General features: G+C 40.2%; 1 protein-coding gene across 1 annotated transcript; it reads right to left on the bottom strand.

The window, feature by feature from the left end:
* Positions 1–1,825: 1,825 nt before the first annotated feature.
* LOC122017602 (transcriptional regulator STERILE APETALA-like) lies at positions 1,826–9,211 on the bottom strand. Its single transcript, XM_042575249.1, has 2 exons — positions 8,913–9,211; positions 1,826–3,100 (listed from the first exon to the last, which is right to left on the bottom strand). Exons 1-2 carry the CDS (start codon positions 9,153–9,155, stop codon positions 1,967–1,969), a joined length of 1,377 nt encoding a protein of 458 aa, XP_042431183.1. The 5' UTR covers positions 9,156–9,211; the 3' UTR covers positions 1,826–1,966.
* Between the last annotated feature and the right edge of the window lie 3,414 nt (positions 9,212–12,625).

Here is a 12,625-nt window from a genome sequence, read left to right as displayed (position 1 = left end):
TGGCAGTTACGGATGCCACCTTTTAATCAGTTATAAATCTCTGAACGAAATTCAATTTGATTTGTTGTGCATTCCATAATTCAACCAGAGTCAAAACATATGATTTTTCAAAGTTTATGGTTTAACATTCACATTGTAGTAACTACGAAACCATAGCTACTACAATTGTGTAACTATAAAATTGTAGTTGCTATAACTATGTGATAGTTCAATTGTAACAACTACGATTTCATAGCTGATACAACATAAACGTTAAACCCTAAACTTTGAAATGTCATAACTTTTGATTTGGATTAAAGCACAGAAGACACAATATATCAAATTAAAGTTCGTTCAAAAATCTACAACTGGTTTCGGAGTGAAACCTGTAACGACCAAGTTTCAAGCGTTTAAATTTTTCTCAAAGGCTCCAAATAATTTTAATCTAAAAAAAATTATGTATTGTAGCAACTACAAAATTGTAGCTGCTATAATTGTATGACAACTTAATTTTAACAGCTACACTACAAAACCATAGTTGTAATGGGTTTATAGCTACTATAATGCACCAATTTATGTGAGAAAAAAAAGAGAAAGATAATAATAGGAATAAATTGCTATTATATGGTGGAAGGTAGTTAGGTAATTGTCCATGAGGATGGGATATCCTTTTTATAAAAATCAATGTATAAGATGTCATCTTGATGATTCAGAAAGAGGCGTTTTTTAAAATTATTTTTTCCCTATTTTTAATGGGACTAGACTCGCCAAAGATTACTCAGATTGTAAAAGCTAGACACCTAGATTATCATAAGAAGAAATATTCTTGCATTGTGTTGTAACTAGAAATTGAATCATGAGTGTTTAGGTTCATAGTCCGGGACAATTTTACATTATCATTGAATATTGTACAATTTGATATAGAAAGTAAATCCAAGAAACGTAACAGCTTTTGACGTGACACCCATGCGTCATCAAAAATTCAATCACTACAAATGCACATTACTTGAGAATTGAACCCTCATTATTTGAGAGAAATGTCAAGCCTCTCATCAAAAATATTGCATAATCATTTTTGTTGATAATCCAAATATCTAGTTCATCAAACTGACTAATCTTAAAGGTAATCAATCCTGTCCCATAAAAGTTTTTCACCGGCCGCTAGATATATAAATTGAGAAACACTCATCGAAGTCTAAATTTATCATCTCACTAAAGAAAAATCCTCATAATACATCATTACTAAGATCTAAATCTTACTTATCTAATTAACCACTTGAAGAACCTAACCTCTCATTTTATACCATTTGATATAGCAGCCACATTTTAATTATCAATATTTCATAATATAATTGTCTACGTAAAATAACACTAGCTGTAGGACATAGTTAAGCTGGTCATCCCTTGATAAATTTGTAAAAATGGATAAACATTAATTTCCGATAAAGTCAACAAAAATATCCTCTCATGTGATAATATATTTGGTTTCTGATTTATGTCTCCACAATTGACTATGGTACGCTCAAGGAATAGAAATTACTTAAGCGGGCTAAAATAAAATAAATGACTCATCATGTTTTTTTAACCAATTTAATGTATCCAAATCTTTATAATTTTTCATTAACTTATAAGTTAAATAAAAAATATATAAGTATATTCTAAAAAAATCATAAAAACATTTTACTTTATTTTATTTAATAAATAAAATGATATATTTAAAAACAATTCGTAGTGGATGAGTTAAAAAGATAAAAAAAGAAAACCAAATATTAGTCACGAAGTTAATGTTGAAAATTATTAAAATGCATGCTAGGAGGAAAACGAGTGGTTAAATAGATCCTCCATGAATAGATAATTATAGAATTAGCGTCGTCATATTGATAATAAATTCGCCTACCGAGTGATTAGTTAATTAACCAGAAAACTACTAAACCCTAATCATCTTTCTCCCATCCCATCGTAACCTTTTGTTGCACCATCCCTCAGATCATAATGCTCCGAAATCCCAGAGGTGCAATCCAGTATCGTTTGCCCACGCAACCACGTATCTGTCGCTGGCGGCCATGGCAGTGGCCATCCCTATCCGCTGCCGGAAGACGTAGAGGTACTCGCCGGTGATAGCGTCCCACACGTGTACTCCGCGCGAGATGCAAACCAGCGCGTAACCCCAGTTCATGCACCCTTCCAGGCTCGGCGACCCATGCTGTCTCTCCGACCGTCGGAGAGTCGGGAACCGGCTCACCTCTGTAAGCGCCGGCACCTCCTTCACCGTGGCCACCCCTCGCGAGTCCACCACCATCACCCGCCCATCCCCCGCGTCGAAAGATTCCACCAGCGCGCCGCCGTGCCGGAGCTCCCTCTGGTTTAGAATGGTTCCAGTGACACCGTCGAGGTCCAGCACCTCCATGCTGGACGTCGAGCACCCCACGACGACACCCTGCTCCAGAATCCGCGCGCGGCCGACCACCGGCTTCATTATGTCGGTGAGCATGTGCCAACCGACGACAGCCGCGGAATCCATCAGGCCCCCACCGACGAAAATCAGCAACTCCATGGCCGCATCCCACACGCGCCACGAGTGACCGGGTGCGCCAGCGAAGAGACCCACCCACCACCGCGCGTTCCCGGTGAAGTCCACCATCGTGCCGTCCACCATGAGGTTCCCGACGAGCGCCCGCCGGGGGGCCTCCCTGGGGGCGCTGAGTTCCGCCACGTGGACATCGCCATCCTGCGAGGCGAAGGCAAGGCGGTTGTCTAAGAGTACAATGCCGGAGATGGCTTGGGAGAAGCGACCGAGGCGGTCGCGGTGGGGGTCCGCTCTGAAGGTGGCGAGGAGCCGCCCAGCAGGGACGTTGAAAAGGCGGACTGAGCCGTCGAGGAAGCCGGCGGCGAGGTGACGGTCGGAGAGGGCGAGGCGGCAGCAGGGCAGGTCGTCGGTGGGGGGAGAAAGGAGAGAGAAGTAGGCGGAGCGGCCAGCGCGGAAATTGGCAGCTGTGCGGTGGAGACGGACGTATTCCTCGCGCCAGGAAGGAAGGGAGCGGCGGCGGCAGGACCATATGCGGCGGCAAAGAACTTGCCAAAGGAACTCCGACCGGGAAACTGCTCTCCACGTCGAGCACACCTGCAAAATATATTTGCATTAATTTTAACCAATATTTTGAGCAGATATTGGATCATATTTATCAAATGGTCTATATTTATATAAATATATATAATGAAATTAATTTTTTTTTTAAAAAAAAAGTAAAAGTAAGAAATTGCCAGCTAGAAACATTTCAGGTCTGAGAAGAAATTAAAAGCAAGCATCAGAACTACTGCTACATATTTAATGAAGACTTCAGCTTAGGAACTGAACTGAGTGCTGCGGAATGCAGCGTTGGTGGGACTGCTCGTGCAAATATAATTCAAATTCCCTAATTAATATAAGGATTTAACAATGACGATGGAGACTGATATATGATCAATAAATCTTGTGGAGATCCATTGTAAGCTGACAAAGTCATATTGTGCTTATATCTTAATTACATCCTTTTGACTAATCATAAGATTCTCAATTGCTCAAATTAAAAGCATATCCCTTAATCTGATAAATGTTTTCTCATTATGCAAGATTACAAAATCATAATCATCCTTGTCAACCTGAGTTTGTCCCTGTGTGAGTATACAATATTTGAGTGGAATGCCACTCAAATATTTTTCATACCAATTAATTTATATATTCAACTACAACAACAGATAATCTAAAGACAGTTATGATCATAGGCTAACCAACTCACAATTGACTATAATAATTGCAATTAATAACACAATAATAGAGTTTTCATTTGCTAATGCACTTTTTCATGAAGCTAAAGCTTGACTAATATTTGTTTACTCTGCTAAAGTTAATCATGTTTGGGTTGATCGTCAAGCAACATTAATCAAAGCCACAGTGGCACAGTATACAAAATCAATGGAAGATTTACCCATGGAATGAGAGTTACCAAAATTCCTAACTGATAAGAATATTTATCAATATTTTGTAATATATGAGACAAGAAATAACAATGATCCAAATCCCTTCGTCAAACCATTGAAAAGACTATTTCCAATAATCCCAGAATTTTTAGTATACCCCTTAGTTTGTGTACCAAAACAAATGTATAGGAAATACCGTTAAAGATACCTAAATATACAAGTTCGATGAAATACATTGCTTGACAGATAAGATTTCTAACAATGAGATATTAAACATAGTAGTGGTGTTTGGTTCATACAATTTACAAATTTACTCCCAAGAAAATGTTCAGTGCAAAAGCAAATAAAACGTAACTGTTTGGTTGCTTATATAGTATGCCTTCTTGAATTTATAGCTGTTTAAATAAATGCAAAGTACGTAAAAAGTTTATATTTATTCTTTTTTACAGCAGTTAATATTTATTGAATTTATAGTAGTTGAAGCTAATTAATAATCATATTTATAGGTTAAGCAAATGGACTTTTTTAACTGATTATAAAAACAAGAGATGATTTTCTTCATGAACAATAAGATTCTAAAGATTCATTAAAAAATTTACTGATTGCCTTTAACAATCATTATCAGCTACATGCTACAGGTATTGGATAAAAAGTTGGGAATGCAAATGGTAATTTCCAAACTTGATTTTATCATATATTTTATGTAAAATAGACTAAATTCTTTTATATATATTTTTAATAACAGTTTGATTTGAAATATAAATGACATAGATGAATACAATTTTATATGTAATAATACTAAACTTTATATTAAATGTTAATGCATTTGTTTCAAATTTGTAATATTACTTGTCAAAGACAAATTCCTGATAAATTCATGTTACATTAAGGCCCGACTAAAATTGAATCTACAAAACTTTATGATCAAATCCTAGGTACCTTTTTATTTCCAATATACCTTCACATAAAAGTTACACAAGTTGATTTCAGAATCATCTTTCAAGTTGATTTTAAAATAACTTGTTAAGGCCGAATGAGTTATTTAGTCACAATTAGAATAAGGGCATCACTAACACTTACATTTTAAATGAAAAAAATACACATGAAATTTCAAGCAAAGAGTTATGATAAGTGATTTCAAAATCAGCTTTTGCATTATATGCAAATATGTCCTAGATAAGATGATTCTAAAAATTAAAATAAGTTGCTTTGGCACCATTGGGATACAATTGCCTCCAAAATGTACAATTTAGATGGAGAGCAAATAGAGTTAAGGTTCCAAGAGATAATATTGTCATATGATCAATTTGTTGAACATTTGAGGCATGGAGAAAAAATGTGAGTGTTTGGTAAAATAAATTATAGCAAAAGGTAATTATGCTCATCTAAGGTATTCTTCATCGTTCATTCTCAAATTATGTGAAGGGAGGTAAATCATATGATCAATTTATAACCAACCATCAAGTGACTAGAGGGTGGAAGGAATATTTTCCTGAGGGCATGCGCCTGTCAGAATTTAATCTCTGCCCCATTATAACAAATCTATTACCCTCTAACTAATCAGGATAAGTGTTTGTGAAATAAAAAAACCTACACCATATACAAATGAATCAAATTCTAAAAATATTAAACTATAAGAAGTATCTGCATAGACGGTAGAAGCCTTATGTATTATTAATTAGGTATAGTTAAGTGAACTATTATTAATTTAGAATTAATCATTTGAGATCTTAAGTGAGTCAAACGGTATACAAATTATCCAATAAATAAATTAGAAAGTATTGTTTAGCATTAGTTCCCCATATTTAATTAATGCTAGAGAAAAGCAAACATTTACCCGCCCCTTAACTCATAAATGACATTTTTGTCAGCATGGGGTAGGGTTGAAGTCTTAACTCTCGAGGATTCTCTTTCATGGAAAACAAAAAAGCAAGAACTTTGTTACGTAAGTTTAAATGACGACTGTAATGTCCTCAATGATAAAAAGAAACTTGACGTCCTATTTGCAAGGGTCGACTTGGGTAAATGTTTAAAGCAGGAAATATGTGAATAAAATTGGCCATTTTTTATATACAAATTATGCAATTCCTTCTAGATAACATATTCAATTTATTAACCGTACCATGTATGTATTACTGCACGTCTCTCTAGATCTACAAAGAAGCAAGCCCGACGATAAAACACATCAGCTTCGCATTCGAGGTCGTGAGGCTCTCGCCATGTACTTGCAAGCTTCAGCAAACGAAGCGAAGCTGGACCTCACTTAACTAACCAAAACACTCGTTGAACCAGCAGATCCTCTGCTTCCACTCCGCTGCATAGATATGGTCAAGAGACGAAGCTCATCGTTCAAGGTCCAGCGTAACTTGCGATTAAATATGGGGGACATCAACGCAGGCAGCGGCAGCAGGGGCAGCGGCAGCAGCTTTTAATATCTTTCCCCATTCGTGTCGCAGGAAAGAGAAGAGCCACGGCAGGCAAGGGAAGCAGGCCAAGGACATAAAAGGAATGCTCATTAAAGTAATATTTTCTTTGGCATAAGAAGAATCCACTCGCTCCTTGCGTCGTTTTGTCACTGTTATAATAGGACCCCGTGAATCCCTCTGCAATTCCTTGTCAGAATGCCTTAAAGACCAGAGATCACCCACACCTCAGCTCCTCAGCACTCCACCATCTCTTCTTTATATTCTATACACCGAGTTCAATCATGGAGCGAACAAAACAAAGAGCAACAGCAAATGAAATCGAAAGCACATAAACCGCAGCTTTCACCCTTACTTTCGCCACTTTTAAACCACACCACGCCATTACGTACTGCTACAGATCTTGCAATGTTGCTGCTCCAGCAATCCATATCTCGACATCGTGCAGGTCGTCGTACGTTGAAAATCCTACTCAGTGTGTGCGGCTGATCTCATACTTTGGAGAGACATGATCTGATGGAATAGGCCAAAAGGTGTTTGATGTTTTTGCTTCTTAGAGCTCCCATGGGGCGTAATTCACAGACCGACCATAAATGGTAGCTGCACCTCAAGTAAACGGTACCAAAGGCATGTACAACAATCTCAGTCCATCTCTCCTTTGTGATGAACAACACTGCTGCTTGGCTGATGGGTATTACTGCATCCCATCAACAAAAAGCAAGTATTGCTAGACGACAACACCCCCACAGAGTTGGATTTCGCGACGAGACGATGTACACTGAGGCTGTGATGGGACTTAGAACTAGCTATGATGTACTCGACTAAGACCATTGATTTGCCACTCCATATAATTAATGCCACATGTAAAATGTAAACGTACTTGATCACACACTATCACAACCAGCACATGTATATTGGATCAAAGTGATGGATGGATTTGGCTGAACAAGAGATCAGTATTGTGTGGAGATGGGGGATGGGTGGACAAAATGGGAAGTCCCCGGTGCCGAACCGTCCTATGGCTTCTCGATCTCAGGGAAGAGCTCAGGCATGAGGAGGAGGATTGAGTATTTGCGCAATGAAGGAACCTATCAAAGTCGTCGGAAGCAGCGCAGGTTTAGTGAAAAAGCAAACCGCCAGCCCGTTTGCCGCTTCTTTCCCCCACACTTTCATTTCCAATGGACGCCATTATTTTTAAAAAAAGACCAATCCCTCAAAGCCACCCCATCCTATTATTTCTCGATTCAATGGAAACGGGACAACAAATCCTCAATCCGTAAACATACAGATTGAGGGAAAAAAACAATTTTTTTTTATTAATTTGAACTCGTTCGAGACAAATTATTATAGTATTAGAGTGAGATATCACTGTCACGGATACTATGAAGGTGCATGCTGAGCATTAGCGGGACAGTGGCGAGCAAAATAAAAGGGGCAGGAAAAGATGGTCTGTGTTTGTATCCTTCTCCCCCTCGACCCAATAAAAAAAGGACTAAAACGGAACTGAAAGGGACGCGCGTCTGGTGACGGCGCCTGGGCCTGCGCCTTCGCAGTTGGCTCTGCTGCTTATTACTCCCGTCTAATCCCATCACATCGCGGTGTGCCATCCCCGAGCTTGCTCTCTTTTTGTTTCCTTTCCTCTCAGGACGCGAGGCCGGACGCGAGCACCTCAGAAGGCGAAGCATGAACGCGAGTACATAAAGCAGCGATGGGGATGGGTCAAGGGCTGAGTAAAGGCGGGTGCAGAGCGAAGCGAGGGTCAAAAGATAACAGAGTACCACACGCTACCCACTCACCTTCCCCTCCCCCCCTGCTTCTACTGCTCAGTCCCGTCGTCAGAGCACAGAACGTCTTCCCACCCCCACCCCCACCCCCACCCCCACACACACACACAGATAAAGAGAGCAACCAACCACATTAATAATGAACAATGGCAGAGGAGAGTAGTGGAAAATGCGATGCAGTCTCGAATCCCGTTGTCAAATAAATCCCTTGTAAGGAGCAACCCGAGCCGCGAAAGATGGCCATTTATGATTTAACCAACCACAAATGTGCAGGAAGAGAATGACCACAAATGTGCAGGAAGAGAATGACCACAAATGTGCAGAAAGAGAATGGAGAAAAAATAAATAAAGAAGGAAGAAACGCAGAGGAAAAGTAATGGCGGAGCAACAGCTAGTAGCTATGGGGAGGTGGATATCAGAAAGAGTAGTAGTATAGTAGCAGAAGGAACTCCTCCTTCTACTTCCGTAGCACATATAGGGAGGGAGGTACTGTTCCCCATAAATACCGACCAAACTCGAGCCAAAAGCCCAAAATAAGGAAAATAAAAGTATCACAAACAAAAACCCAGCCTTATTTACGCCTAAAATGGAAGCATTCTATGAAAAACAACTTCTCATCCGAATAGAATATTTATTTGGGTTTCACTCTTTCGAAAACTATTCAACGACGGGAGCAAATTCGAGATCCTAAACATTTAAAAATGATAATGATAATGATCTTCTAGGACAAAACAGAAGTAACAATCGAGTTAGGGAAGGGATTGGAAACCTGGAACATGGCGACGACGGCGGGCGCAGCGGCGAGTCGGCCTTCGAATCGGGCAGCTTCGTCGGCGACACGAATGGAGACGGATTCCACGAAGTGCTCCGGCCAGACAGCATCGGCGGATCGCGGCCGCGACGAAGAAGGATAGTCGGTTCGGCGGCGACCGAAGCGGGGTCTCGAGGAGGAGGCGCCTTCCTCTTCTCCCTCCCCCCTGCCGCGGCCCTGCGGTGGCGACCCCGACGACATCGATGCAAGATCTGCGGATCCAACTTCCAAGGAGAGAGCGAAAAGGGTCGAAATTGAAAGGGGAGGGAAGGCGCGAGGAGGCGATGCGAGGAAGCGTGCGTGGGGTTAGGCAAGCGTGCAAAACGAACCGTTTTATAGAGTCATAATCACCTTCCGTTTTTTTATATGCCGTAGCACGTTATTATATATTTATCAGTGATATGTCTGTCATTAGCTTCTATCATGTATCTCACTTCACCATAGTCCTTTTTTTAAAATAAAAAAAAATAAAAAAAAATCGTATCGATATGTTGGAAAGTTTTTAGTTGGCGCTTCCACTCGTAGCCATCTCCGATATGGCAGTGGCAATTATGGAATTATAAATGAATCCATTAAAAAACAATATTGGAAGCACTCGCGACGTCAGTTTGCGTGTAGATCCGGTTGGGCCCGCTGAAGTAATTAGAATAACACGAATGCGGGCCCCGAACCAATATTGATGATCTGCCACTTGGGTTTTAGATCAAATGGGCCACAGAAAACATAAGTGGACCCATCATTTTCCCAGTAAACACTAATCCGATTGCAATATCGTTCAGAAAGGTGGCATTTCAATCATTTTGGAGAAGATCACCAAAGAACGCAAAGTTTTAATTGGATGATGTCTTAAAGCGGAAAGATAGTGTACTGGATAAATGACTCTAATATTGGCTGAGCAAAGATTCTTAGCTAAAAAAAAATAACTTTAAGCGGTTCTGCGTGTCAAAATAAACATTAATAATCGGGTTAGGGATGGGTCCCCAACATAGGTACTCCAACACTCAAGTCAGCGATCCAGTTGAAGGCGATTAATGAAAGAATAAACAGTGATTATGGATGTGTAAAGTTACATAGCCTCACATACCTACGTCTGTAGATAGAGATTCATTTTATAGTGTTACTGTTTGTCTATGCATGATTCTCAAAGTATTTCTAAAAAAGATAGACCATAAAGATGCTTTGACATCTTTCTTAAAATAGATCCATAATCTCTGTGTAGAAGCTTCTGCCATACGGCTGACACAGAGAATATTCCCTTGATTTTCTGACAACTATTACACAAGACAATAAGAAGGAATATGAGATCGTTGGATTAAGGGGCCCTTAGTATGTTTAGTTGGCAAGCTGACTGGGTTCCCTTTGATAGTTTGATCCGTTGTCGTATGTAAGAGCAGTCAAATCAGATTTAAGGAAAGCCATTGGGAACTCAGCCTTCGCCCAACCTCCTAGCTTGGTCAATGAATTCGGTAAGATCAAGTGTCAAGTGTGTCCGATTAGACACATGATCCGATCATCTAGATCACTCGGTTGAGACAATAGCTCACGCTATCTTGAGTGACGAAGAGGACTTTGCTCTAAATGGCACTGGCTTAGCTCGAGCTTCGACTATATTGAGGACTCAGGCTCCGACCAAACCAAGAATCTGATCGAATGACCGCTCGGCCAAGACAATCGACCATGCTGGCCACAAGTGTTGGTCCTTGACTTTGACTATCATGTAAGCCGACCTCCTAAACTTTGGCCTGACTTGGGGGCCCCATCTTATTCATCATATCACAAACCTCCCCTTCAAGTCTAGTTCAAGAAAGTTACAGGTCTAACTGATTAGACACTTAAGTTGTTTGTGTCTCTGGTCCTCTAATCGGGCATTCACTCTTTGTTCTAAAGGTCAACTCCAGCATATGTTATACTCAGTTGCTAGGGCCTCTAGTGTCCCTTATTTCCTGATAGGACGTTCATTCTTTGTATCATCACTTGGCTCGAGCTGACATCATTCTGGCACCTAGGAAATAGAGCACGTCCTTTACTAATTAATACTTGATATGATGAGCACATCTTTTTATAATAAGCTTGCTTATTATTTCTCATCCCTCATAAATACATCCCGTGTCTTGTTGTCATGTATCACATGCTTGCGCTAAAGAATATATGATGTAACAGGTGAGTATTGAGATTTGATGTGACTGTAACGAACGGTTGCGAGCGACCGTCCGTCACTAGAGTTTTTAAGGTTCACCTTTTGATGCAACTTTATCGTTTTCCCAATCCTCTTCTTCTTCGCCTTCTCCTTTTTGCTTATTGTCGGCGATTCTCCAAGCTCTTTATTTTCATCGTAAGTTCATTTTCTTCTGTCCTTCATGTAAGTACCCAACGTGAGTTTTGATGTGTTCAACCGAGTTAAGTTAAGTTATGCGTTTTTGATAACTTGTGTCTAAGTTTGCAAAGACTTAGTAATACAAGAAGTCAAGTAAAAGATGCAGTAGACGAAAAGGATGGTATGGTAAGCGAGTCAACGGGCTCGGTGCATCCAAGAGACGAGAAGCTGCAGAAGAGTACATCGTGTTGGAGCAATCTGGGTATCCTAGGTTTTGATGTTTGGGCAAAGGTTTAAGTTAGGTTTATTATTGTATTTGATATGCATTGTGAATGTGCAAGATACAGGTACAACAAGGAGAGTCCAAATGTGATCTTGGCAAAGGAGGAAAGTATAAGGGTGAATCTAGATGGTGTAAGTTCAAACATGTAGTCTTAGCAACGTAAGTCCAAGTGACTTGGCAATGGATGAAGTCTCGAAGGCGTGACCTCTTGGAAAAGAAAGACCCGACAACAATAATAAGGCCGATGGAAGCTCCAAAAGGAAAAGCGTGAAGAATGGAGAGACATATGAGGGACGCGAGGTTGATGGAGAAGGCTAGAAAGCTAGGTCTAGGTTGTGCGAGTAAGGATAGTGCATGAGAGACTATACTCAGGGTAAAATTCCAGGTTATTGTAGCGTTGTGTAGCATACTGTAGCATTATTGTAGCAGTCGATTGATGTTTTCATGAGTCAACTAGTATCAAGTCATTGGCCTGTAATGGTCAAAATTTATGAAAGTCAATCAACTGGTAAGTATGACAGTCGATTGGTGGTGAAAACATTACTTGGATGTTTCCATCTAAGCTCTATTTAATAGAGCTCGGGATGCTTGAGCAAGGTGACCAAATTAGTGGTGGTTAACCCTAATTAGAGTGTCCAAGTGCTCAAGTGATTTAGTGTGGTCTTGTGCGAGTTGTGGTAATGTTTCTCCGCCCACAAGGAACTACGCGAGCTAGTCAAAAATTCTCCGGGGAATCATCCATCAACGGATTGGGATCATCCATCTTACAGACAGTCGTAGAGTAGAAGTAAGTGATCTCCGAACCACATTACATAAATGTGTTAGAGGTTGATTGTCTTGGTTATTGCCTCTAGGTTTAGCTTTCTATTTGTTAGTTTTGTTTCATATTTACGCTGTGCACTAATAAGCGTAGAAATTGACGATTTGGGTGACGAGTTATTCACCCCCCCTCTAGTGGCGCCAAGGTCCTAACACACCGATGGAGTGAGAAAGACGTGCGCGGTATTTTTGAGAGATGAGAAGCTGAAGCGAAATACTGCTCGAGGAGATAAGGTTAGAGTTGGATTTGGGTGA

The sequence above is a fragment of the Zingiber officinale genome, chromosome 8B (genome assembly GCF_018446385.1).
Source record: "Zingiber officinale cultivar Zhangliang chromosome 8B, Zo_v1.1, whole genome shotgun sequence".
Taxonomy (NCBI): domain Eukaryota; kingdom Viridiplantae; phylum Streptophyta; class Magnoliopsida; order Zingiberales; family Zingiberaceae; genus Zingiber; species Zingiber officinale.
Note: the sequence above shows the minus strand (reverse complement) of the source record. Positions and strands in the feature narration are given on the sequence as shown.

Bases quoted from the DNA above. Each gene is read 5' to 3' on its own strand.
- LOC122017602 (XM_042575249.1), bottom strand. From the start codon at position 9,155: ATGTCGTCGGGGTCGCCACCGCAGGGCCGCGGCAGGGGGGAGGGAGAA. The intron at 3,101-8,912 runs GTTTCCAATCCC...TATATTTTGCAG, and splicing joins CCGTCGTCGCCATGTTCCAG to GTGTGCTCGACGTGGAGAGC.